General features: G+C 46.6%; 1 protein-coding gene across 1 annotated transcript in view; it reads right to left on the bottom strand.

The window, feature by feature from the left end:
- LOC126215177 (leucine-rich repeat-containing protein 15-like) overlaps positions 1 to 27869 on the bottom strand; it is a 202403-nt gene that overhangs the window by 69618 nt on the left and 104916 nt on the right. The window contains exons 2-3 of the mRNA XM_049941843.1: positions 13448 to 13879; positions 897 to 1104 (exon numbers count right to left, since the gene is read on the bottom strand). Of these exons, the coding sequence (XP_049797800.1) occupies positions 897 to 1104; positions 13448 to 13879 (640 nt within the window). The remainder of the gene's footprint in view (positions 1 to 896; positions 1105 to 13447; positions 13880 to 27869) is intronic.

The raw sequence follows: 27869 nt of genomic DNA, 5'->3' as shown, positions 1-27869 counted from the left end.
TTTCTACGTCTGCCTGTATGCCAACAGCTTGTAACAGATAAAAATCTTGTCCTCAGAGTTGCAAAAAAGAATATCCTCAAAATTTGTTTTGTTTGTTATCTGTGTTGTTGAGAAATATGAAATATAAAACCAAATCCTATGCAATGCTTCTGAATTGTCATCTAAGTTCGGTGCATTCTCAGTTTTCCCCTCTCCCCCCTCCTCACTTTCAGACAGATAGAATGGTGGTGGGGGAAATGTGCAGCGAGGCTGTGCGCTGTCCCACTCAAGCTAAGTCACATCTTGCGAGCTGAATTCCTGGCTACCCCTGTTAGAAGCCAGACCAGACTTCTTGTACAATCCCATATTCCATATTTTTTGCCTTTGTCGTCTCATACAATTCGTAATCGTCATTGATGTGGCATCGAAGGTTAGGTGGAAAATAATACCCTATCATACTACAAGAGGCAAGAATTCAGGTTTTCACCGCTGGTGTGACAATTTTAATCATAGTTTCAAACTATTGTATGGTTTCCCTTCCCTTTCATACATCTGTCCAGTCACCTGTTTTCCTTCTCCTCTCTCCCTATTTTACCCAGTTTCCTCTTTCACATTTTCCACTCTCTCTTCCACACCTGTCTCTCTCACTCTCCCTCCTCTCTTTAATTTTCCCTCCAGTCTTACTAACTCTCCTCTTTCTCATTCTCTATCTTTCTCTGTTTCTATTCCTTCCTCCCACCCTCTCTCTCTCTCTCTCTCTCTCTCTCTCTCTCCCACTCACTCGCTCACTCACTCACTGCAGAGTGAAATATTAATTTTGGATATTTATGTGCGAATATTTTCCCCAAAAACCATGTAAGTTCCGCGTTTACTCGCCTTGGCTAGCTGCTAGACAGTAAATTTATGCGACTCCTCACCTCTGTCAGACTGTTCTTGCCCAGCATCAAGGTCACGAAGTTGGGGTTGCTTCCGAAGGTCTTTGGTGGAAGCAAGGACAGGTGGTTATCTTCGAGGATGACCTCCTTGAGGTTCTTGAGGCCGGTGAACGTCCCAGGCTCCAGTGACGTCAACATGTTGCTGCGTAAGTCCACAGTCTCCAGCAGTGGCGCCGACGCAAAAGTCGAACTGGAAGCATGTAAATGTTCAAAGGTTCCTTTATCAACTTAGCACTGTATTATAATGGGATAGTATTGTAAGTCTGGTACTCTCACAAGGTTAGATCAATAGAAGAGGTAAACTTGATAGGCACGTTTTGTCTAGGATCTTTAACATACCTTTTCATAAAGAAGCAAGGGCGTACTTATACGTCTGATTGAATATTCGGTGCGGAACGTTATAGTATTAATGTCAATTGCTATTCTGCTCTGCTTTTAGACTGGCACGTAACAATTGTTAATTTTAATTCATTCAAAATGTTTGTGAGACTATGCCTATTCCATTCAGTGAACAACAAAGAAGTATTTCACTAGGTTTTACTTATGGAAAGGCAAAGTCTTGAAGAAATTAATATCTGTACCCACTGATATTAAAGCAATCTTTGTTCTCCGAAAATTTATTTGTTCTGCATGTGAACGAGTTTTTCTTCTTGTGTTCTATTAGCTGTAGCTTTTTGCAAATGACAACTGGAATACTGAGTTTAAAACGTCTTTCATTTTGTAAAACGACAATCCTCTCAGTTCTTCTGTTTTAATTAAATAATGCAAGTAATTTCTGGCCATTTAAATTAAGATGGAAGCGACGTGTTTGGTGAGACAACAATGGAACGGCGAAAGCCATAAGCGCTCTTTCGTTTATTATTGAAGTCCGATTACCATAATACAAAATAATTTCTTTTGTATGAACGTTACCAACATACACGATCATTCGTCACCAAGTGCCATTATTTTTATTCATTCTGTTACAATCAATAAGTGTAATTTCATATAAAGTAAAAAATAATCAGCATTTGCAACACTTTCGAATAAAAAAGAAAATCGTTGCAGTTCGGGTTTTGTACCGACTTCGGAACGGATCCCTTTGTTTGAGACTTTCTGGTACTTATAATCTGGACAATTTATTTATTTACGTAAGATCGTCGCAAGAGCACCAAGGGTACTCATCAAACCCCAGAGACAGGTGTTACAACGCACGTTTTGCGAATCAGGCAGAAGTGTACTGCACAGTTTCGAAACCGTTCATTCAAAGAAGAATTGGGCAACGTTTCACAGTCTCACACATACGTCTCGCGAAATTGCCGCGACAGGAAAATTGGAAAAAGTAGAGGTCTTCTCATGTATCATTCGAAAGTGGAATCGAAAGCAAGGGGGGAGGGGGGGAGGGAGGGGGGGCAGCACCAGATCACTTGAGGAGTGTAGTTGGGCATCAAATTCGTACATTGTTTCTAACAACCCTACCACAACAAAGGTCAAAATTGAATTGCGATTGTAGTGTTGCTCACGCTCCGGCGACCTTCGGATTACGAGCCCGAGCGCTTACCGCTGCGCCACGACGCTGTAGAAAACTATTTATCGTAGAGAGTATTTCACCGCAACGGTTTCTTTTAACTGTCTATTTTCTCGACAACGGCTGAGAAGTGCATCTTGGTGGTTTGCCACATTACACCTCTGGCCATGAGCTTTTATTATGCGCAGTATGAATCGAATCTGAATTTCACAATTGGCGGCCTCCCCTTGTTAGATTTACAAAATTACCGGGTGTTGTTGAACGAGTTTCAGACATGTCACAAATGTGTGTTTTACGACACTCTTACTGTGTAACGGAAACGGTATACGACTGGTGTAAAAAGTTGATACCTTTTCGTGACTTCGCTATGGAACACACGCCGCAAGTACGCATTGTCTCATTTCTCGGTATGTGCGTAACCTGCAGTAAAGTGCTTTCTGTGTTTGTACCGGAGAATTTATGCTTCCGGCTTTTCTGTTGGCTTCGGGACTACTGCGTACTGAACCGAAGCCTTTCTTCAGCGAATGTCTGTGACATTTACGAATCTCCGTAGCGCTGTCGCTTTCGTGGAAACCAACGCAAATCTGTGTCTGTGTGTAGTATCAGACTGACAATAAAGTCTGGTGAAGTTGTGGAAAGACGTACTCAAAGTAACTGCAGCCATCAACCTGAAAGTTGGTCAGCTTCATCGCGGAAGATCTTGATGGCAATTCAAAAAATCTTTATTTTTAGAATTTGAGCCATGTCTCAGGAATCATAGTCTCAGGAATCAAGGTCTCAATAATGAAATTTGAAACATTGTCTGTGTCACCACTTCTTTCAATAATGATTACTTGTTTCGATCTGACTGACAGATTATTTCAGGTCAGGTACTGCAATGTGCAGTTTGTCCATAGTAGAACACGTAATCAGCGATCACAAAGCGGTTACAGAATCGGTGATTTCAGACGTAAACAGATATATTAAAAAAGGTAGGAAGATTTTTCTCTTTAGCAAAAGTGATAAAAAGCAGATTTCAGAGTACTTGATGGTTCAACACAAAAGTTTTACCTCAAGTACAGATAGTGTTGAGGATCAGTGGACAAAGTTCAAAACCATCCTACAATATGCATTAGATGAGTATGTGCCAAGCAAGATCATAAGAGATGGAAAAGAGCCAACGTGGAACAACAACCGAGTTAGAAAACTGCTACGGAAGCAAAGGGAACTTCACAGCAAACATAAACATAGCCAAAGCCTTGCAGACAAACAAAAATTACACGAAGCGAAATGTAGTGTGGGGAGCGCTATGCGAGAGGGCGTTCAACGAAATCGAAAGTAAAGTTCTATGTACTGACTTGGCAGAAAATCCTAAGAAATTTTGCTCTTATGTCAGAGCGGTAGGTGGATCAAAAGAAAATGTCCACTCTGTGACCAAAATGGTACTGAAACAGAGGATAACAGACTACAGGCCGAAACACTAAAAATCTCTTTCCGAAGCTGTTTCACAGAGGAAGACTGCACTCTAGTTCCTTCTCTAGTTTGTCGCATAGATGACAAAATGGTAGATATCGAAATAGATGACAGAGGGATAGCAAAACGATTCGAATCGCTCAAAAAAGGAAAGGCCGGTGGACCTGATGGGATACCAGTTCGATTTTACACAGAGTACGCGAAGGAACTATCCCTTCTTCTTGCAGCGGTGTACCGTAGGTCTCTAGAATAGCGTAGCGTTCCAAAAGATTGGAAAAGGGCTCTGGTCATCCCCGTTATCAAGAAGGGACGTCGAACAGATGTGCAGAACTATAGACCTATATCTCTAACGTCGGTCAGTTGTAGAATTTTGGAACACGTATTATGTTAGAGTATAATGACTTTTCTGGAGACTAGAAATCTACTATGTAGGAATAAGCATGGGTTTCGAAAAAGACGATCGTGTGAAACCCAGCTCGCGCTATTCGTCCACGAGACTCAGAGGTCCATAGATGCCGTGTTTCTTGACTTCCGCAAGGCGTTTGATACAGTTCCCCACAGTCGTTTAATGATCAAAGTAAGAGCATATGGACTATCAGACCACTTGTGTGATTGAAGAGTTCCTAGATACCAGAACGCAGCAGGTCATTCTCAATGGATAGAAGTCTTCCGGAGTAAGAGTGATTTCAGGTGTGCCGCAGGGGAGTGTCGTAGGACCGTTAATATTCACAGTATAAACGACCTTGTTAATAACATCGGTTGTTCACTGAGGCTTTTTGCATATGATGCTGTAGTATATCGAGAGGTTGTAACAATGGAAAACTGTACTGAAATGCAGGAGGATCTGCAACGGATTGACACATGGTGCAGGGAATGGCAATTGAATCTCTATGTAGACAAGTGTAATGTGCTGCGAATTCATAGAAAGCAAGATCCTTTATCATTTAGCTACATTATAGCAGGTCAGCAACTGGAAGCAGTTAATTCCATAAATTATCTGGGAGTAGGCATTAGGAGTGATATGGAAGAGATAGAGAAGATCCAAAGGAGAGCAGCGCGCTTCATTACAGGATCATTTAGTAATCGCGAAAGCGTTACGGAGATGATAGATAAACAGTGGAAGACTCTGCAAGAGAGACGCTCAGTAGCTCGGTACAGGCTTTTGTTGAAGTTTCGAGAACATACCTTCACCGAGAAGTCAAATGGTTCAAATGGCTCTGAGCACTATGGGACTTAACTGCTGTGGTCATCAGTCCCCTAAAACTTAGAACTACTTAAACCTAACTAACCTAAGGGCATCACACACATCCATGCCCGAGGCAGGATTCGAACCTGAGAACGTGGCGGTCGCGCGGTTCCAAACTGTAGCGCCTAGAACCGCTCGGCCACTCCGGCCGGCTCACCGATGAGTCAAGCAGTATGTTGCTCCCTCCTACGTATATCTCGCGAAGAGACCATGAGGATAAAATTAGAAAGATTAAAGCCCACACAAAGGCATAGCGACAATCTTTTTTTCCACGAACAATACGAGACTGGAATAGAAGGGAGAACCGATAGAGGTACTCAAGGTACCCCCCACCACACACCGTCAGGTGGCTTGTGGAGTATGCATGTAGTTGTAGCTGAAGGTAACTGATAGCAAATTTTGAGTAACAGAATTAATACTTCCATTGGCTAAGAGTGCAAAAGGCAATGTACTGTTAAACTCAGAAGAGAGGGGAAAGTATAAGTTGCAGATATCTACGAGGGAAATCGTTTGTCTGATGGCGTAATAGAAGAATATAGGAGATCCAGTATTAGAAATCTGCAATTTTCAGGAAATATGCCATTAAAAATGGAGAAGGGGTAGGTAACGTTCCTTCGGAATTTCTGAAGTTATTGGGTGAATAGGCAAGCAAACGAGACGGTTTTTTGGGTCTATGAGTCTGGAGAGTTCTCGTAAGACTTTCGGAAAATTTTATCATCGTCATATTTCCGAAGGTGGCAATGGCAATAAGTGTTAGAATTAGCGAACAATTGTCTTAAAAGCTTACGCATCCAATCGGCGCTGGCAAGAATATTATAGAGAGCTATCGAACCAGTAAATATACAGGGTATTTAGAAATTAGTTACACAACAGCACTCCGTCTTCAGGCCACAAGTGGACCATCGGTACCATCCGATCGCCGTGTCATCCTCAGATGAGGACGCGGATAGGAGGGGCGTGTGGTCAGCACACCGCACTCCCAGTCATGATGATGGTTTTCTTTGACCGAAGCCGCTGCTATTCGGTCGAGTAGCTCCTCAGTTGCCATCACGAGGCTGAGTGCACCCCGAAAAATGGCAACAGCGCATGGCGGCCCGGATGGTCACCCATCCAAGTGCCGGCCACGCCCGACAGCGCTTAACTTCGGTTATCTGACGGGAACCGATGTATCCACTGCGGCAAGGCCTTAGTTACACAAAACGTACCTTTAATTGTGAGAAACGTAAACAACTTACAGAAATGTTTGATACAACACTAAAAGCAGTATACGAGTATCTTGAAGCTATATTTACAATACTACAACGTGGCTACCTCTTGTAACACGACAAATGTCCCATGTGTAATCAGGTTCCTGTCAAATCCTATGAAGCAAGTCTTCATGTATGGCGACCATTGCTTGTGCTGTTATCTCTCGCCGCAGCTCGCCTACGCTTCCAGGGAGCGGCGGAACAAACACACTGTCTTAGTGTAACAGCACTGAGGTTAATCAGGTGATGCCGGTATTGCTACACCACGTCCAATTCAAGTCGGCACATTCCTACAAAAATATACGACAACTTCACGTTGACAATGTGGTGGCTTGCCATCTTGATAGAAAGTCAATTCTGTGTCCATTTCATGTTGTAACTGGGCATTAAGTAAAGTTCAAGCGGCGGCCGCTGTGGCCGAGCGGTTGTAGGCGCTTCAGTCCGGAACCGCGCGGCTGCTACAGTCGCAGGTTCGAATCTCCTGCCTCCGGCATGGATGTGTGTGGTGTCTTTAGTTAGGTTTAAGTACTAAGTCCAGGGGACTGATGACCTCAGATATTAAGTCCCATAGTGCTTAGAGCCATTTGAACCATTTGGAAGTTCAAGCACGTCCAGGTACGATATGCGAGTTACAGCTGCTGGCCATCCCTGACCCGGCGTCCCGTGTGACACACAGCCAGTTTCCGTAAAAAGGTCGTACCAATTGTCTTTCAGGCGGTGTCTTTCGATATTTACTCCTGAATTGTCTCTGGACTGTAGTAGCAGGTTTGGATTCATGAAACAGTAAATAATTATGTGCACGCTTTGCACAGTCATACGACTCCACGATGGCTGTTGGAATAACTCAATGCGCTTGCTCTCTAGCAGATACGTCGTCAATAAAATTGGAAGGAAAACTGCATTAATTGCTGTGTCAAACCTTTCTGCAAGTTATTTTCCTTTTTCATAATTAAAGTTTGTTTTAGTGTAATTAATTTTTAAACACCCTGTATTTATAGGCCTGTACCAGAAGATATCATCGATATTTTAAATTTGTGATTGTTATCTACTTGGTTTCATAATTTAGTTGGTTTAGGAACCAGCTTGACTAAAAGACATAGTCTTGAATGACTTTGTATTTATGAAAACGAAATGTACAGATATTAATTTTGAACTGTCAATACTTTTATGTCCTATATAAGATGGAAAGTCAATTAAATTTTGTCTTAAGTTTGTGAGTTGTGTATGTGGTTGATTGATCAACTTCCTGAAGTTATTTAAAATGAAATAAAAAAGACAAAATGTATTTATTTATATATGTGTATTTTTTACTATGTATTATACACATTCATTATCATTCTAGATTATTTAATTGATCTTTTTAATTTGCTTTTTGTGTACTTTGCATTCTCTGTTCCAAGAAGCGGATTAGGCTCTTTGATATATGGCCCTTCATAAAATCTAAGTTCATTTCTATCAGTCTGTTGACGAACTAGTAGTGGGACAGAAGGCTTCCCGTATTGGAGAGAATAAACCATTCCGGCATTTCCATTACAACCAAGGGAAACCTCCCGAAAAGATTGGTGAGTACCAACGGTTTCGTAACGTAACGTAAACTCTGCCCACAGGCTTTGGCGGGTGCATCGGTGCCGACCAGCCGCCATGTCGTCCTCTGCCAATAGCGTCGTTTGATGTGGTATGGAGGGACACTCTCCATGCCGTTGTAAGTTCTCATCACCTAGACCATTACAGCTCGGTCGAGTAGCTCCTCTGAGCCATGCTGACCGCAGCTTATGCGTTGCTTTAAAACTTGGCTGTTACTCTGCATATGGTTTCCCGCAGTTATTGCAGATATGCCGTGGTTCTTTCTCTTTCTACGTGTGGCAGCAGCGGTGTGTATCGATAATTGCACCGTATACCACCTTTGGTCTGGTGCTTATACACTCCTGGAAATGGGAAAAAGAACACATTTACACCGGTGTGTCAGACCCACCATACTTGCTCCGGACACTGCGAGAGGGCTGTACAAGCAATGATCACACGCACGGCACAGCGGACACACCAGGAACCGCGGTGTTGGCCGTCGAATGGCGCTAGCTGCGCAGCATTTGTGCACCGCCGCCGTCAGTGTCAGCCAGTTTGCCGTGGCATACGGAGCTCCATCGCAGTCTTTAACACTGGTAGCGTGCCGCGACAGCGTGGACGCGAACCGTATGTGCAGTTGACGGACTTTGAGCGAGGGCGTATAGTGGGCATGCGGGAGGCCGGGTGGACGTACCGCCGAATTGCTCAACACGTGGGGCGTGAGGTCTCCACAGTACATCGATGTTGTCGCCAGTGGTCGGCGGAAGGTGCACGTGCCCGTCGACCTGGGACCGGACCGCAGCGACGCACGGATGCACGCCAAGACCGTAGGATCCTACGCAGTGCCGTAGGGGACCGCACCGCCACTTCCCAGCAAATTAGGGACACTGTTGCTCCTGGGGTATCGGCGAGGACCATTCGCAACCGTCTCCATGAAGCTGGGCTACGGTCCCGCACACCGTTAGGCCGTCTTCCGCTCACGCCCCAACATCGTGCAGCCCGCCTCCAGTGGTGTCGCGACAGGCGTGAATGGAGGGACGAATGGAGACGTGTCGTCTTCAGCGATGAGAGTCGCTTCTGCCTTGGTGCCAATGATGGTCGTATGCGTGTTTGGCGCCGTGCAGGTGAGCGCTACAATCAGGACTGCATACGACCGAGGCACACAGGGCCAACACCCGGCATCATGGTGTGGGGAGCGATCTCCTACACTGGCCGTACACCACTGGTGATCGTCGAGGGGACACTGAATAGTGCACGGTACATCCAAACCGTCATCGAACCCATCGTTCTACCATTCCTAGACCGGCAAGGGAACTTGCTGTTCCAACAGGACAATGCACGTCCGCATGTATCCCGTGCCACCCAACGTGCTCTAGAAGGTGTAAGTCAACTACCCTGGCCAGCAAGATGTCCGGATCTGTCCCCCATTGAGCATGTTTGGGACTGGATGAAGCGTCGTCTCACGCGGTCTGCAAGTCCAGCACGAACGCTGGTCCAACTGAGGCGCCAGGTGGAAATGGCATGGCAAGCCGTTCCACAGGACTACATCCAGCATCTCTACGATCGTCTCCATGGGAGAATAGCAGCCTGCATTGCTGCGAAAGGTGGATATACACTGTACTAGTGCCGACATTGTGCATGCTCTGTTGCCTGTCTATGTGCCTGTGGTTCTGTCAGTGTGATCATGTGATGTATCTGACCCCAGGAATGTGTCAATAAAGTTTCCCCTTCCTGGGACAATGAATTCACGGTGTTCTTATTTCAATTTCCAGGAGTGTAGTTCCGGCTTGGCGGTGTGCGGCCACCCAGTCGGTTGGAGCGGATCGGCAAGCAAGTCTCTGTGAGTCGCAGCCGGCCGGGCCCGCTCGCGATCTCTACGCAGTGTCAGAGCTTGTGGGGGCCGTTCTGAGTGCTACGGGGTTCGTGGCTCACCGACTCAACTTCCATGGAGTGGTGATTTTATTACCGAAGCCACGTCTGTTCACGTTGGCCCTTTGGCTTGTGGTTCACTGTTGGCGGTATTCCTGGGAGCAATAGCAAGTGTTCGAGTTGGTGAAGATTTAGCCACTGTGTGGTGGAATTAACCATATTTGTCGGTCTGAAATTCAAGTGCACCAGCGGAATTTTCTGCCTTGTGGCCGTTATAGTGTTCCGGTTACCTGCCCTGTCACTGACGTAAATTCAGGCAGTGCCATTTTCTCACCTGTTTAACTGTCCAACATGGTGTGTGGTTTTTGACAGCTTAATGTATTTTTGGTTGCGGGCGGCTATGTCTGTTACGTTTTGGCTTTGGAATTCTCGTATACTGGTCGGTGGTTAGCAAGTCCTATCGGTGCGTCCCTGACTGTCTCTTGGTTGTGTTACTGGCGGATCGAGTATAGCTGGGCCGACTTCTTGTCTCATCTAAGCGAACGTTAAGATCTCAAGGACAGACCGAGCCCCCTGGAAACTTCTGAGCGCCATTGCCTATACTGCCTTTCTTGTTGGCGTTGAAATGTGTATTTTTTAATGGCTCATAGCCGATGATTGGAATGTGTATTCTTGTAATTGTGTTTTTAAAATGAAAGGCCTTCATCCGTTTCAAAATAAAGTTTTTTTTTTTTAAATTGAGCAAATCTTACACTGTTTGATGATAATGCTTGGGCCTTCTGCCAGTTAAAAATTTATTGTATTGTTGTAAAGCATCGGCGTTCAGCAGCTTTAAGTTTTAAGGATCGTACTTATCAAGTTTTACCTTTTGGAAGATAAAGCTGCGGCTTTCTGCCTGTTGAAAATGTATCATAGTTGTATTGTTCTTAAAATGATGGGCCTTCAAAATTTTGAATTCTTACTTATCAAGTCTTACATCACTTGGGCTTAAATACTATTTAAGGTTAAAAGCTTTGCGCCTTCTGCCTTGGAAAATTGGTTGCAGTTTTCAACAAACGCTTTGAGCCATTTTCGAGTAAGGTTTCTTATTCGTCATAAAGCTTGGGTCTTCTGCCTATTGAAAGGTTATTGTAGTTATGTTGTTTTAAAATTGTCGGCCTTCAGCTGCTTTTAAAAAAACTTAACCTATTCTACTAGTCAAGTCTTACATCGCTTGGCCTTAAATACTATTAAGGTTAAAGTATAGAGCCTTCTGTCTCAAAAAAAAAAAAAAAAAACAAAAAAAAAAAAATACACCAGTTGTATTTAATTCATGAGCCTTCAGCCGTTTTAGAATTAAAAACGTTTTCTGTCCATAGTCAAGCTTAGAAATCGCGCTGTAATGTTTGGACAACTAAATAAAGTGTTGTGTCTGCAGTGTAACTGACAGCCACTCATTCATGCCCCCTTCCACAATTGCTACTTCTTGTCCTGTCCTGCAGGTGTAGCAGGGCGTCTCATCCTCAATTGGCCTCAAAGAGTTTAGTGCACCCCTTAACAGTCCTCCCACCAACGAATAGTCCCAAACAGTATTGGGAATGGAATCCAGGTCCAGGGACCGGCAGCCAGCTGTGCAGACCACTGGGTTATGGAGACAGGATTGGACACAATTAACTTCAGGGACAATGTTGTTCTCTGACCTAGACAGATATAAAAATATTGTTCGCTTATGTGCGTGTGTGATAGATAGATAACAGATAGATAGATAGATAGAGAGAGAGAGAGAGAGAGAGAGAGAGAGAGAGAGAGAGAGAAATATGATGGGGTGGGATTATTTACAAATTTCAGTCTCTTCTTGTGAGAGCACAGTGGGTCATTGTAGGACGCCATTAGCTTCACCCAAATGTCCTAGTGGCAAGGGCAGAATAGTTCCCAGTTCTTAATATTTGGGAGGGGATTTCCACTTCTGGCATTCACTTGACATCCAAATAATACATGCTGAACAATTTAGTTGGAACCGGGTATTACGAATATTTTCAGTTTATTTCCGTGTCAAATTTGCCCTTTGACCCACCGCAAAATAAAAGTGTGTGTGTGTGTGTGTGTGTGTGTGTGTGTGTGTGTGTGTGTGTAAAATAAATTCGTTTCTGGTGGATCTTCTGGGTTGTATGGCCATGGTCCGTGGACCTGTTTAGTTTCTGCCAGTTGCTCCAGAGCTGTGCTGGGTATCTTCAAAGGGCCCTGGTTCCTCTGAGTCAGCGGAACCAGGAGTTCCTCTGAAAATATCTAGCACAGCTCTGAATGAAATATCAGTAACTGAACAGTTTCGTGGACCACGGTGTAATATTAGTAATTTTCGCCTCACAATCATTAATATACGCTCAATAGTACACGCCTGATGGCCTAAAGTTATCGAACAATTGTAAAGCAAAAGAAACGAACCATCGCATAGGAGGGACAGAATGTATTATTCTTTATCTCGGCCATTCTTGTGCGGTGCCTGTAAATCTCTATGTACATGTATCTATTAATGACATAAAAAAGAATTTTGATGTTTCAAGACAAATGAGGCAATTGCCGCCTCACCTTTTACTGTTTGTATTCCATGAAAGGCGGACGCGGATTTGCTGCGTTCCGCAACGGTATTTTATATATCATGTGAAAATCTTGAGTGAATATGCTAATTGTTATTTTTCCAATCAGAAAACATGTAGTTTCTTGTAATTGATTACGAACAGACAGCATCAAGAGGACATTTTGACTTACGTATAAAGTATTTAACCACAATGGTCATCTCTTGTAATTTAATATGAAAAGCTACGTAGTATTAAAAAAGTGTGTTAAAGATTGTGCTTATTTAAGTAAATTAACCTTGATGATTTCCATCTCCTCATTTACTTGAATGATAATTATTTTGTGTTAGTTCATCACCAGAAATTACCATCACGCTGATGGGCCGAACGCAGCATGAGGCAGAAAGTACATTATCGTTTTCCTATTATTTCTGAACCAACTCTTTTTTTAACTGTGTAGTGTTGCATTTCTTTTAAAGTCTATAAATCTTCTGGTCCCTTAGTGTTGTTCCGGGTTGGGTTGTTTGGGGGAAGAGACCAAACAGCGATGTCATCGGTTTCATCGGATTAGGGAAGGATGGGGAAGGAAGTCGGACGTGCCCTTTCAAAGGAACCATCCCAGCATTTGCCTGGAGCGATTGAGGGAAATCACGGAAAACCTAAATCAGGATGGCCGGACGCGGGATTGGACCGTCGTCCTCCCGAATGCGAGTTCAGTGTGTTGTTCCGGGTATGACTACATCGCGACTAAAAAAATGCATAGAAATGATGTTTCTTCCGAACGATCTGAAATATATCAATATGCTGCTCTTATTCAGGTATTTGATGCTCAACGTCTGTTATTATAATAGTGTAATGAATCCCTGATACTGTTGCCAAGTGGCGCACCAAAATTTTCCCTTTTCCGACACTTTTAAAAAAATATAAAATAACAATTCTTTTTCTTTTCGCCTCCTAAGAGCAACGCTGTAACGGCTATACAATCCAGAACGTTCATCAACAACGGAGAAAGCCAACCACGAAAGCCTTTTTTGTGTGATAGAATGGATAATTTTGCAGTTGCAGTGCAGTTCCTGGTTAACCAGGGAGTGTCTTACTTGTCTAGCTCAACGATGAGGTTGTTGGCGGCACGCAGTACCCTGAGCTGGGCCAGGTTGTCGAAGAGCCGGGGCGGCAGCGCGGACAGCCGATTCCAGCCGACCTGGAGGACTTCCAGCCCGGGGCTGCCGTCGAGCAGGTCCTCTGGAAGGTCGGCTAGCGAGTTCCAGTCCAGCGACAGGAGGCGCAGTGCCGTCAGGTTGACCAGCGGGCCTCCAGACACGTCGCGGATGGCGTTGCGCTCCAGCCGCAGCTCAGTCACCTTGTCTGCGGTCTGGTCTGAGAGGTCCGGCACGGCCGTCAGGTTGCGCGAGTCGCACAGCATCGTCCCCTCCTGCAGCACGCAGGGGAACACCGCCAGCGTCGGTGCCGGCAGGCTCAGCAGCAGGACGGAGACCACAACCAGCGGCGGCGGTCCCAGGCGGCACCTCCTGCAAAGCGATACAGGCTGTAGATAACGACTAGATATACTGTATTCAAACATTATGAATCACCTCGGAGGGAACGATCTATTGATACGTAATCAGCATGGTTTCAGAAAACATCGACCTTGTGCAACGCAGCTAGCTCTTTATTCGCACGAAGTAATGGCCGCTATCGACAGGGCATCTCAAGTTGATGCCGTATTTCTAGATTTCCGGAAAGCTTTTGACACCGTTCCTCACAAGCGACTTCTAATCAAGCTGCGGGCCTATGAGGTATCGTCTCAGTTGTGCGACTGCATTAGTGATTCCCTGTCAGGAAGGTCGCAGTTCGTAGTAATAGACGGCAAATCATCGAGTAAAACTGAAGTGATATCAGGTGTTCCCCAGGGAAGCGTCCTGGGACCTCTGCTGTTCCTGATCTATATACACTCCTGGAAATGGAAAAAAGAACACATTGACACCGGTGTGTCAGACTCACCATACTTGCTCCGGACACTGCGAGAGGGCTGTACAAGCAATGATCACACGCACGGCACAGCGGACACACCAGGAACCGCGGTGTTGGCCGTCGAATGGCGCTAGCTGCGCAGCATTTGTACACCGCCGCCGTCAGTGTCAGCCAGTTTGCCGTGGCATACGGAGCTCCATCGCAGTCTTTAACACTGGTAGCATGCCGCGACAGCGTGGACGTGAACCGTATGTGCAGTTGACGGACTTTGAGCGAGGGCGTATAGTGGGCATGCGGGAGGCCGGGTGGACGTACCGCCGAATTGCTCAACACGTGGGGCGTGAGGTCTCCACAGTACATCGATGTTGTCGCCAGTGGTCGGCGGAAGGTGCACGTGCCCGTCGACCTGGGACCGGACCGCAGCGACGCACGGATGCACGCCAAGACCGTAGGATCCTACGCAGTGCCGTAGGGGACCGCACCGCCACTTCCCAGCAAATTAGGGACACTGTTGCTCCTGGGGTATCGGCGAGGACCATTCGCAACCGTCTCCATGAAGCTGGGCTACGGTCCCGCACACCGTTAGGCCGTCTTCCGCTCACGCCTCAACATCGTGCAGCCCGCCTCCAGTGGTGTCGCGACAGGCGTGAATGGAGGGACGAATGGAGACGTGTCGTCTTCAGCGATGAGAGTCGCTTCTGCCTTGCTGCCAATGATGGTCGTATGCGTGTTTGGCGCCGTGCAGGTGAGCGCCACAATCAGGACTGCATACGACCGAGGCACACAGGGCCAACACCCGGCATCATGGTGTGGGGAGCGATCTCCTACACTGGCCGTACACCCCTGGTGATCGTCGAGGGGACACTGAATAGTGCACGGTACATCCAAACCGTCATCGAACCCATCGTTCTACCATTCCTAGACCGGCAAGGGAACTTGCTGTTCCAACAGGACAATGCACGTCCGCATGTATCCCGTGCCACCCAACGTGCTCTAGAAGGTGTAAGTCAACTACCCTGGCCAGCAAGATCTCCGGATCTGTCCCCCATTGAGCATGTTTGGGACTGGATGAAGCGTCGTCTCACGCGGTCTGCACGTCCAGCACGAACGCTGGTCCAACTGAGGCGCCAGGTGGAAATGGCATGGCAAGCCGTTCCACAGGACTACATCCAGCATCTCTACGATCGTCTCCATGGGAGAATAGCAGCCTGCATTGCTGCGAAAGGTGGATATACACTGTACTAGTGCCGACATTGTGCATGCTCTGTTGCCTGTGTCTATGTGCCTGTGGTTCTGTCAGTGTGATCATGTGATGTATCTGACCCCAGGAATGTGTCAATAAAGTTTCCCCTTCCTGGGACAATGAATTCACGGTGTTCTTATTTCAATTTCCAGGAGTGTAAATGACCTGGGTGACAATCTGAACAGTTATCTTAGGGTGTTCGCAGATGATGCTGTAATTTACCGTATAGTAAGGTCATCCGAAGAAAAGATTGCTGTATGGTGTGGCAGGTGGCAGTTGACGCTAAATAACGATAAGTGTGAGGTGATCCATATGAGTTTCTAAAGAAATCCGTTGGAATTCGATTACTCGATAAATAGTACAATTCTCAAGGCTGTCAATTCAACTAAGTACCTGGGTGTTAAAATTACGAACAACTTCAGTTGGAAAGACCACATAGATAATATTGTGGGGAAAGCGAGCCAAAGGTTGCGTTTCATTGGCAGGACACCTAGAAGATGCAACGAGTCCACTAAAGAGGCAGCTTACACTACACTCGTTCGTCCTCTGTTAGAATATTGCTGCGCGGTGTGGGAACCTTACCAGGTGGGATTGACGGAGGACATCGAAAGGGTGCAAAAAGGGCAGCTCGTTTTGTATTATCACGTAATAGGGGAGAGAGTGTGGCAGATATGATACGCGAATTGGGATGGAAGTCAGTAAAGCAAAGACGTTTTTCGTCGCAGCGAGATCTATTTACGAAATTTCAGTCACCAACTTTCTCTTCCGAATGCGAAACTATTTTGTTGAGCCCAACCTACATAGGTAGGAATGATCATCAAAATAAAATAAGAGAAATCAGAGCTCGAACAGAAAGGTTTAGGTGTTCGTTTTTCCCGAGCGCTGTTCGGGAGTGGAATGGTAGAGAGATAGTATGATTGTGGTTCGATGAACCCTCTGCCAAGCACTTAAATGTGAATTGCAGAGTAATGATGTAGATGTAGACTAGTAAGTTTCCCAAAGGCATATGGTGTAGGTGAGCCGTGTGTCGGCTCTCAACATATATCGCGCTGTTAAGATTGTTCTTCCATTCCATCGTTAATTGATTCTTTCATATTTATCGTTATGCTGCTTACGATTCTGTTGAGATTCCCCTCTGGCGGCGTATCTGGTCTTATCGATCTTAGAGTCGTTGCTTCCTGTTAGGCTTTTCTAAGGGAATAAGATCTTTGGAGGGATGGCCGGTTGGTTCCCCAGCGGTGACGTCAGTCGGTCGGTTTTAAAATCGGGAATTAGAGAATGTCGTACGATGAGACCGTGGTGTGGCGTGGCGGTGCAGAGTTGGCTGTTGTTCCGAGAAGCCGCGTGGTCTGTCCTGGTGGTGCGAGACGTGTGGGACGAGTTGACGGGACAAGGCTGTAAGCTCTTTCTGTGAACACCCGGGGGGCCACGGCTGTAGTTCCGACTCACTACTTGGTGGGAGCGGCAACGGATGTCTTTCAATTGTCCGTCTGGAGGCGGGAATGATGGACTAGTAACTCGCCTAACCTGAGGAGTGGTATTTCGCCGCCGTGGGTGCAGAGAAGACGAGGGCTCCGGTGACAGAGCGCGTGGCTGCGTGACTGTGCCCTGTTGGGTACGCTGGCGACGTGGACACGGTCGGGTGTGAGGAACCTTTGCATCGGAGTTCGCCTGATGTTTCTCTGATAAACTGCAAGTTAAGTAGGTTAAAGGTTTAGATGTTAATTGAAGAATTTTGGTTTGTGCAACCAGCGTCTTTTCTGCCTCCTGCGTTCGGGTTTCCTGTCCCTGTCGCCGGTGTATTTCTAGACAGTGATCTTTTCCGCTTCTTATTAGTACTGCCCGGTAGGAAGTGTATTTTTGGGCAGGGAATATTGTTTTAGATTACATTTTTTCTGCCTTGTGGCCTCCTGCTTTCGGATTTTCTGTCCCTGCTGCCGGTGTAATTATAGACAGTGATCTTTTGACTTCTTATTACTACTGCCTGGGAGGAAGTGTATTTTTGGGCAGGGATTATGGTTCCTGATTTGATTCCTCCTCCTCCCATGACGTCGCGTGAGGTCGATGTGATTGCTGAAAGTGAGGCGTTGTGGGTCTGTTAGTCCGCTTCTAGCCTGAGCGTCCTTCGGGAGACAATTGTGGCCGCCCTTACACCCGGTCGGTTAATTATTTCTATCCCAGGACATTTTGGTGGCAGGACATGATATTAAAGTTGTTAGTAATTGTAAAATGTTAAATGGTTGTATTTTACTGTTTAAAAAAGATTAAGTTTGCCTTTCATTGGTTTTTTTTTATATTACGTGGCTCTAAAATTGTTAGTTATTGTAAAAGGTGAATGACTGTATCTTTACTTTGATTGTTTTAATCTACTTGGCATCCTTAGAAAATGCGAGTTCTGCCTCCCTGTTAGCGAGCCCTTGTAATTTAATATCTTGTTGTGCCAAAATTTAAAAGAAGTTGTAAGTAGGCTGTTTAGGTTTTTTTATTGGTAACGCCACCTCTGCATGGAAATCCACTACTTCCATGTGCATTTTCTTTTACTGCTCAGACTTTGAGAAAAACACTGCAATGTTACTGTGATGAATGATTAGGACTGTCTTTATGGACTGTGAGAAAATTTTAGCTTTTGACCAACATTGTATCAATAAGTGTGTGCAATTGATATCTTTGTTATTGTAATTATAAAAAAAATTTATCAAATCATTATTGGCCACTGTCCAAAACAATTTGTAAAATTTTTTGTGGGGAGCATGGGGGCTATGTAAGTAAGCTGTTTAGGTTTTTTTATTGGTAACGCCATCTCTGTATGAAAATCACTGGCTGTGCTGTGTGCAGTCTGTGGCTGCTTTGCATTGTTGTAATACTCGCCATTGTAGTGTTGGGCAGCGGCAGCTGGATGTGAACAGCGCGTAGCGTTGCGCTGTTGGAGGTGAGCCGCCAGCAGTGGTGGATGTGGGGAGAGAGATGGCGGAGTTGATACCTCCCTGTTAGCAAGCTCTTGTAATTTAATATCTTGTTGTGCCAAAATTTAAAAGAAGTGGCTCCCTACATGCTCGGTAGCGAAATTGTATGCAAATTGGTGTTTTGTTTCATTACTTGGAAAGTTTTAATTATGTGCTTTATCAAAGTCTGTTTTAAGTAAAATGGCGTGGCTACGTTCTCGCTTCCCGAGCACGGGGTCCCGGGTTCGATTCCCGGCGGGGTCAGGAATTTTTCCTCCCTCGAGATGACTGGGTGTTATTGTGTCGTCTTCATCATAATCATCTTTCATTCCCATCACGGTCGGAGGAAGGCAATGGCAAACCACCTCCACTAGGACCTTGCCTAGTAAGGCGGCGCGGTTCTCCCGCGTCGCTCCCCTACGCTCTGTAAAGAAGTATGGGACTCATCATCATCATCATCATTAACGGTAAAGTAAAGTTTTTTAATTTCATTACTTGGAAAATTTTGATTTGTTACCAAATGTTTTATCAAATCCGGTTTTAAGTGAAATGGCTTGGCCGTTAACTGGAAAGTAAATTATTTTGAAAAGGCACTCATGCACGCTAGCTTTTTTGGATCTGTTTCTGGTCAAGTGGTAAAGAAATGACTTTTAATGGTTGAAGTAATCAATAAAGAAATTGTAAATTGCACCTCGACAGTAACCAACTAATTTTGGCCCCGTTTCCCAACTGGGGGTTTTGCTTGATTAATCGTAACACCCGTCTCAGAAGGCTCGTTTAGTGAGACTATAGTCTGGAAATGTAGTGGAGCTCTATACTGGCCATGCTGGTCAAAGAGAGAAGGTGGGAAACCTGCTGCTTTGGCTGCAAGTAGAGTCGCTGCCTGGATTTCGGCTGGATCAAGGCAACCAGGTAGATGCAGTAATTGTTGATTTCTGAAAAGCATTTGAGTCAGTATCAAACCTAAGCTTATTGTCGAAAGTACGATCATATGGTGTATCGAGGGAAGTTTGGGACTGGATTGAGGATTCTATTGGTAGGGACGACACAGCATGTTACCTTGGATGGAGAGTCATTATCAGATGCAGGAGTAACTGTGGGTCTGCACCAACGATATCTGCTGGCACCTTTCCTGTTCATGTCATGTTATTGCCGTTGCAGGCATTATTAATGGTAACCTCAGACTTTTTGCAGATGATGAAAATATCTGTAGCGAAGTACTGCCTGAAAGAAGCTGCATTGTTGTTCCGTCAGATTTCAGAGTGCTGCAAAGATTGGCAAGTTACTTTAAACATTCAGAAATGTAAAATTATGCACTTCACAAAACGAAAAACCTAGTATTCTCTGTTTATAATATCAAACAATCACAGCTGGAATGTCCGCCCCGATAGCTGAGTGGTCAGCGTGAAAGATTGCCGTCCTAGGGGACCGGGTTCGATTCCCGGCTGGGTCGGAGGTTTTCTCCGCTCAGGCACTGGGTATCGTCTTCTCTTCATCATCATTTCATCCCCATCCGGCGCGCAGGTCGCCCAATGTGGCGTCGAATGTAATGAGACCTGCACCAAGGCGGCCTGACCTCCCCAGTAATGGGCCTCCCGGACAATGACGCCAAACGCTCATTTCAATTTTTTACGGCTGGAATCGGCCAACTAATACAAATACCTCACAGTAACTTTGTAAAGATACGAAATGAACAGAAATACTCAGTCGATGGTAAAGTAGGTCGTAGACTTAGAAAATGCATTCAGTCTCAAACATGTTTGCTTACCAGTCACTCGTGCGACCGGTTGTTGAATCAACTCAAGTAGGCGGTACCTGTACCAAACAGGGGAAATTGAACGCACACAAAAAAGGGCGGCCGGCCGTGGTGGCCGAGCGGTTCAAGGCGCTTCAGTCCAGGACCGCGAGACTGCTACGGTCGCAGGTTCGAATCCTGCTTCGGGCACGGATGTGTGTGATGTCCTTAGGTTTGTTAGGTATAAGTAGCTAGTTCTAGGGGACTATTTGACCTCAGATGTTAAGTCCCATAGTGCTCAGAGGCATTTGAACCAGAAAAGGGTAGCACGAATGGTCACATGTTTGATCCATGTGAGAGTGTCACAGAGATCTGAAGAAACAGAACAGGCAGACTCTTTGAGATAGATGTAAACTACACTCCTGGAAATTGAAATAAGAGCACCGTGAATTCACTGTCCCAGGAAGGGGAAACTTTATTGACACATTCCTGGGGTCAGATACATCACATGATCACACTGACAGAACCACAGGCACATAGACACAGGCAACAGAGCATGCACAATGTCGGCACTAGTACAGTGTATATCCACCTTTCGCAGCAATGCAGGCTGCTATTCTCCCATGGAGACGATCGTACAGATGCTGGATGTAGTCCTGTGGAACGGCTTGCCATGCCATTTCCACCTGGTGCCTCAGTTGGACCAGCGTTCGTGCTGGACGTGCAGACCGCGTGAGACGACGCTTCATCCAGTCCCAAACATGCTCAATGGGGGACAGATCCGGAGATCTTGCTGGCCAGGGTAGTTGACTTACACCTTCTAGAGCACGTTGGGTGGCGCGGGATACATGCGGACGTGCACTGTCCTGTTGGAACAGCAAGTTCCCTTGCCGGTCTAGGAATGGTAGAACGATGGGTTCGATGACGGTTTGGATGTACGGTGCACTATTCAGTGTCCCCTCGACGATCACCAGTGGTGTACGGCCAGTGTAGGAGATCGCTCCCCACACCATAATGCCGGGTGTTGGCCCTGTGTGCCTCGGTCGTATGCAGTCCTGATTGTGGCGCTCACCTGCACGGCGCCAAACACGCATACGACCATCATTGGCACCAAGGCAGAAGCGACTCTCATCGCTGAAGACGACACGTCTCCATTCGTCCCTCCATTCACGCCTGTCGCCACACCACTGGAGGCGGGCTGCACGATGTTGGGGCGTGAGCGGAAGACGGCCTAACGGTGTGCGGGACCGTAGCCCAGCTTCATGGAGACGGTTGCGAATGGTCCTCGCCGATACCCCAGGAGCAACAGTGTCCCTAATTTGCTGGGAAATGTCGGTGCGGTCCCCTACGGCACTGCGTAGGATCCTACGGTCTTGGCGTGCATCCGTGCGTCGCTGCTGTCCGGTCCCAGGTCGACGGGCACGTGCACCTTCCGCCGACCACTGGCGACAACATCGATGTACTGTGGAGACCTCAAACCCCACGTGTTGAGCAATTCGGCGGTACGTCCACCCGGCCTCCCGCATGCCCACTATACGCCCTCGCTTAAAGTCCGTCAACTGCACATACGGTTCACGTCCACGCTGTCGCGGCATGCTACCAGTGTTAAAGACTGCGATGGAGCTCCGTATGCCACGGCAAACTGGCCGACACTGACGGCGGCGGTGCACAAATGCTGCGCAGCTAGCGCCATTCGACGGCCAACACCGCGGTTCCTGGTGTGTCCGCTGTGCCGTGCGTGTGATCATTGCTTGTACAGCCCTCTCGCAGTGTCCGGAGCAAGTATGGTGGGTCTGACACACCGGTGTCAATGTGTTCTTTTTTCCATTTCCAGGAGTGTATCTCGAAAAAGCTTACATACGAAGTTTCAAGAACCAGCCGTAGTAGAGGAATGTACACTGAACCGCCAAAGAAACTGGTATAGGCATGCGTATTCAAATGCAGAGATATGTAAACAGGCAGAATACGGCACTGCTGTCGGCAACGCCTACATGAGACAACAAGTGTCTGGCGCAGTTGTTAGATCGGCTACTGCTGCCATAAGGGCAGGTTTTCAACATTCAAGTGACAAAGTGCCTATTGGCTTCTGTCTCGGGTTCTTCGGCCGACCTTCGTCTGATGATTTTGCTGCCGATTCGCCAGCACGAGTGGCTGGCATTGTCAAAGCTTCACCTTCCATTGCCGATGGAGGGTGAAGCTTTGACAGTGCAAGCCACTCGTGCTGGCGAAACGTCAGTAAAATCATCAGAAGTACGTCGGCCGAAGAACCCGAGACAGAAGCCAATAGTCGGTTTGACAACAAGTAGCCACTAAAGCCTTAACAATTTTGTAAGATTTAAGTGAGTTTGAAAGTGGCGTTACAGTCGGTGCACGAGCGACGGGACACAGCATATCTGAGGTAGCAATGAAGTGGAGATTTTCCCGTACGACCGTGTCAGAGTGCGAGCCATGTGGGACCCTTGATACATCTAGATACTACTCTGGCAGCTGACAGACAGGGAAGCATCCTGTCTGATCACATGCATCCGTTCATGTTCATAGTGCATTCCAACGGACTTAGGAAATTCCAGCAGGACAATGCGACGCCACACACATCCAGAATTTCTACACAGTAGCTCCAGGAACACTCTTCTGAGTTCAAACACTTCCGCTGGCCACCGAACTCGCCAGACATAAACATGGTTGAGCATATCTGGGTTGTATTTCAACATGCTGTTCAGAGAAAGATCGCTACCCCTCCATAAGGGTTTATGGACAGTTCTGCAGGATTCATGATGTCCCTTCCCGCACTCCTTCAGGCATTAGTGGAGTCCATGCCACGTCGAGTTTGGCAATTCTTTTTACTCGCAGGCAGATGTACCAATTTCTGTCTCTCTTCAGTGTAGGAATATGCTGCCACCGTCTATGTATCCTTCACATGGGGATCGTGAGAACAAGATTAGAATGAAATTACAATGAAATGAATACCCCTAGCTATATACAGGCGTTGATACAAGTCAACGGGTACAGTTGAAATGTGTGCCCCAACCGGGACTCGAACTCGGGGTCCTGCTTACATGGCAGAGGCTCTATCCATCTGGGATGTGAGCCGCCGAGGACACAGAGGATAGTGCGACTGCAGGGACTTATCTCTGGCACGCCTCCCGTGAGGCCCACATTCCCAGCTTGTTGTCCCGGACTATATTTACAGTACCCCCTGCCCATTATACTCATTACTCGCATTCTCCTAAGAGTTCGGGCACTGTTTGTGCATCCGCACAGAAGAAGATGGTCAAATGGCCGGTGAGCATTATACTTGTCTTGCTTGAAGGTGGAAACCAGATGGCGCTATGGTTGGCCCACTAGATGGCGCTGCCATAGGTCAAACGGATATCAACTGCGTTCTTTTAAACAGGTACCCCAATTTTTGGTTATATATTCGTATAGTACGTAAATAAATATGAGTGTTTTAGTTGAACCACCTTTTTCGCTGCACAGTTGGTAACAGGTAGGTTTTTTAAGTTAAAACACAAAACGTAGGTACGTTTAAACATTTCATTTCTATTGTTCCAATGTGAAACATGTACCTCTGTGAACTTATCCTTTCTGAGAATGCATGCTGTTACAGTGTGATTACCTGTAAATACTACATTAATGCAACAAATGCTCAAAATGATGTCCATCAACCATATTGCATTTGGCAATGAGTGTAACGACATTCTTCTCAACAGCGAGTAGTTCGCCTTCCCTAATGTTCGCACATTTATTGACAATGCGCTGACGCATGTTGTCAGGCGTTATCGGTGGATGACGATAGCAAATATCCTTCAACTTTCCCCACAGAAAGAAATCCGGGGACGTCAGATCCGGTGAACGTGCAGGCCATGGTATGGTGGTTCGACGACCAATCCACCTGTCATGAAGTATGCTATTCAATAACGCTTCAACTGCACGCGAGCTATGTGCCGGACATCCATCATAATGGAAGTTCATCGCCATTCTATCATGCAGTGAAACATCTTGTAGTAACATCGGGAGAACATTACGTAGGAAATCAGCATACATTGCACCATTTAGATTGCCATCGATAAATTGGGGGCCAATTATCCTTCCTCCCATAATGCCGCACCATACATTAATCGGCCAAGGTCGCTAATGTTCCACTTGTCGCAGCCATCGTGGATTCTCCGTTGCCCAACAGTACATATTATGCCGGTTTACGTTACCACTGTTGGTGAATGGCGCTTCGTCACTAAATGGAACGCGAGCAAAAAATCTGTCATCGTACTGTAATTTGTCTTGCGCCGTGGCAGAACTGTACACGACGTTCAAAGTCGTCGCCATGCAATTCCTGGTGCATTGAAATATGGTACGGTGCAATCGATGTTGATGTATCATTCTCAACACCGACGTTTTTAAGATTCCCGATTCTCGCGCAATTTTTCTGTTACTGATGTGCGGACTAGGCGCGACAGCAGCTAAAACACCTACATGGGCATCATCATTTGTTGCAGGTCGTGGTTGACGATTCACACGTGGCTGAACACTTCCTGTTTCCTTAGATAACGTAACTATCCGCCGAACAATCCGGAGACTTGAATGATGTCGTCTAGGATACCGAGCAGCCCGTTGGGCTATTGATCACAATAGCCACACATCAACACGATATTGTCCTTTTCCGCAATTGGTAAACGCTCCATTTTAACACGGGTAATGTATCACGAAGCAAATACCGTCCGCACTGGCGTAATGTTACGTGATACCACGTACTTATACGTTTGTGACTATTACAGCGCCATCTATCACAAAGCGAAAAAAGTGGTCCAACTAAAACATCCATATTTCTTTACGCACTACACGAATATGTAATAAAGAATGGGGTTTCCTATTTAAAAAAAAAACGCAGTTGATATCCGTTTGACCTATGGCAGCGCCATCTAGCAGGCCAACCACAGCGCCATCTGGTTTCCCCCTTCAAGCTAGACAAGTTTCGTACTTCATAGTTTTTTCGTTTGATGCTTATTTTGTGAGATATTTGGCCAGGTCTCTTTCAATGGACCACCCTCGATTGCTACACGCACAGAGGCAGTCATTATTCCCGTAAATGGAACGGGAGGAAATCCCAATAGTTTGTAGAATGGGACGTTTCTCTGGGACGAACTTCATACAATGCAGATGTACAGGGTGTTTCAAAAGTGACCGGTATATTTGAAACGGCAATAAAAACTAAACGAGCAGCGATAGAAATAGACCGTTCGTTGAAATATGCTTGGGACAACAGTACGTTTTCAGGCAGACAAACTTTCGAAATTACAGTAGTTACAATTTTCAACAACAGATGGCGCTGCGGTCTGGGAAACTCTATAGTACGATATTTTCCACATATCCACCATGCGTAGCAATAATATGGCGTAGTCTCTGAATGAAATTACCCGAAACCTTTGACAACGTGTCTGGCGGAATGGCTTCACATGCAGATGAGATGTACTGCTTCAGCTGTTCAATTGTTTCTGGATTCTGGCGGTACACCTGGTCTTTCAAGTGTCCCCACAGAAAGAAGTCACAGGGGTTCATGTCTGGCGAATAGGGAGGCCAATCCACGCCGCCTCCTGTATGTTTCGGATAGCCCAAAGCAATCACACGATCATCGAAATATTCATTCAGGAAATTAGACGTCGGCCGTGCGATGTGGCCGGGCACCATCTTGCATAAACCACGAGGTGTTCGCAGTGTCGTCTAAGGCAGTTTGTACCGCCACAAATTCACGAAGAATGTCCAGATAGCGTGATGCAGTAATCGTTTCGGATCTGAAAAATGGGCCAATGATTCCTTTGGAAGAAATGGCGGCCCAGACCAGTACTTTTTGAGGATGCAGGGACGATGGGACTGCAACATGGGGCTTTTCGGTTCCCCATATGCGCCAGTTCTGTTTATTGACGAAGCCGTCCAGGTAAAAATAAGCTTCGTCAGTAAACCAAATGCTGCCCACATGCATATCGCCGTCATCAATCCTGTGCACTATATCGTTAGCGAATGTCTCTCGTGCAGCAATGGTAGCGGCGCTGAGGGGTTGCCGCGTTTGAATTTTGTATGGATAGAGGTGTAAACTCTGGCGCACGAGACGATACGTGGACGTTGGCGTCATTTGGACCGCAGCTGCAACACGGCGAACGGAAACCCGAGGCCGCTGTTGGATCACCTGCTGCACTAGCTGCGCGTTGCCCTCTGTGGTTGCCGTAAGCGGTCGCCCTACCTTTCCAGCACGTTCATCCGTCACGTTCCCAGTCCGTTGAAATTTTTCAAACAGATCCTTTATTGTATCGCTTTTCGGTCCTTTGGTTACATTAAACCTCCGTTGAAAACTTCGTCTTGTTGCAACAACACTGTGTTCTAGGCGGTGGAATTCCAACACCAGAAAAATCCTCTGTTGTAAGGAATAAACCATGTTGTCTACAGCACACTTGCACGTTGTGAACAGCACATGCTTACAGCAGAAAGACGACGTACAGAATGGCGCACCCACAGACTGCGTTGTCTTCTACATCTTTCACATCACTTGCAGCGCCATCTGTTGTTGAAAATTGTAACTACTGTAATTTCGAAAGTTTGTCAGCCTGAAAATGTACTGTTGTCCCAAGCATATTGCAACAAACGGTGTATTTCTATCGCTGCTCGTTTAGTTTTTATTGCCGTTTCAAATATACCGGTCATTTTTGAAACACCCTGTAGATAAGACTTATCGGAATTGGGCTCTTCGGAGAAGATCGTCAGCGTTCGAGGTGTAACAATATCTATTTCCGCCACTGTGTTGCCTGTACCTGCTGGGCGAGAGTTGAGCGACACAGCGAATCCAGGCTTTAGAGCTGGCGACCCGGCTGGCCGGGCTGTTAAACGGGAGCGACGACCTGACGGGCGGCCGGTGCAGTCGGCGTGCCGACCCCAAGGCCACTCGGCTCCGTGCGCCGGCCGAGTCGGCTTGTGGACAAGGCGGCAGAGCTACGGGCCGGCGCTTTCACCGCTGCGGCGGGCCAGCCGACCGAAATAGCGTCGTCTGCAGTCGCGGTAGCCGCGCGCCGGAGGAGCGCCGTCGTCCGAGCCTGGCGCCGCACCGGCCGGGCTTTCTTCCGTGGTGCCGCGCTTTTCCTCGCGCTGCCTCGTCTACGTCATCGCACCCGGCGCCAAAAGTCGCCCAACACATTTCCGCTTCGAGCGGAGGCGAAACTCCCGCCATGTGTGGTGGCCACACCGAAGGGTCTCAGCTGACATTGCATTCGTTACAAACTGCCCTCTACCCCCACCCCAGATTTCCCCCAATTGCCGAACTTACTATTTATATATCATCATACTCTTCTCTCTCTCTCTCTCTCTCTCTCTCTCTCTCTCTCTCCGGTGTTCAAAAACCTTTTTCTCACAAAGGAACATCCCCATCGCACCCCCCTCAGTGGATAGGCCTTGAAAAACTGAACACAGATCAATCGAGAAAACAGGAATAAGTTGTGTGGAACTATGAAAAAATAAACAAAATATACAAACTGAGTAGTCCATGCGCAAGATAGGCAATATCAAGGAGAATAGGACGTCAGGAGCGCCGTGGTCCCGTGGTTAGAGTGAGCAGCTGCGGAACGAGAGATCTTTGGTTCAAATCTTCC

This window comes from Schistocerca nitens, chromosome 12 (assembly GCF_023898315.1).
Source record: "Schistocerca nitens isolate TAMUIC-IGC-003100 chromosome 12, iqSchNite1.1, whole genome shotgun sequence".
In the NCBI taxonomy this organism is placed as follows: domain Eukaryota; kingdom Metazoa; phylum Arthropoda; class Insecta; order Orthoptera; family Acrididae; genus Schistocerca; species Schistocerca nitens.
The sequence above is the reverse complement of the archived record's forward strand: the minus strand, read 5'-3'. Positions and strand labels throughout refer to the sequence as shown.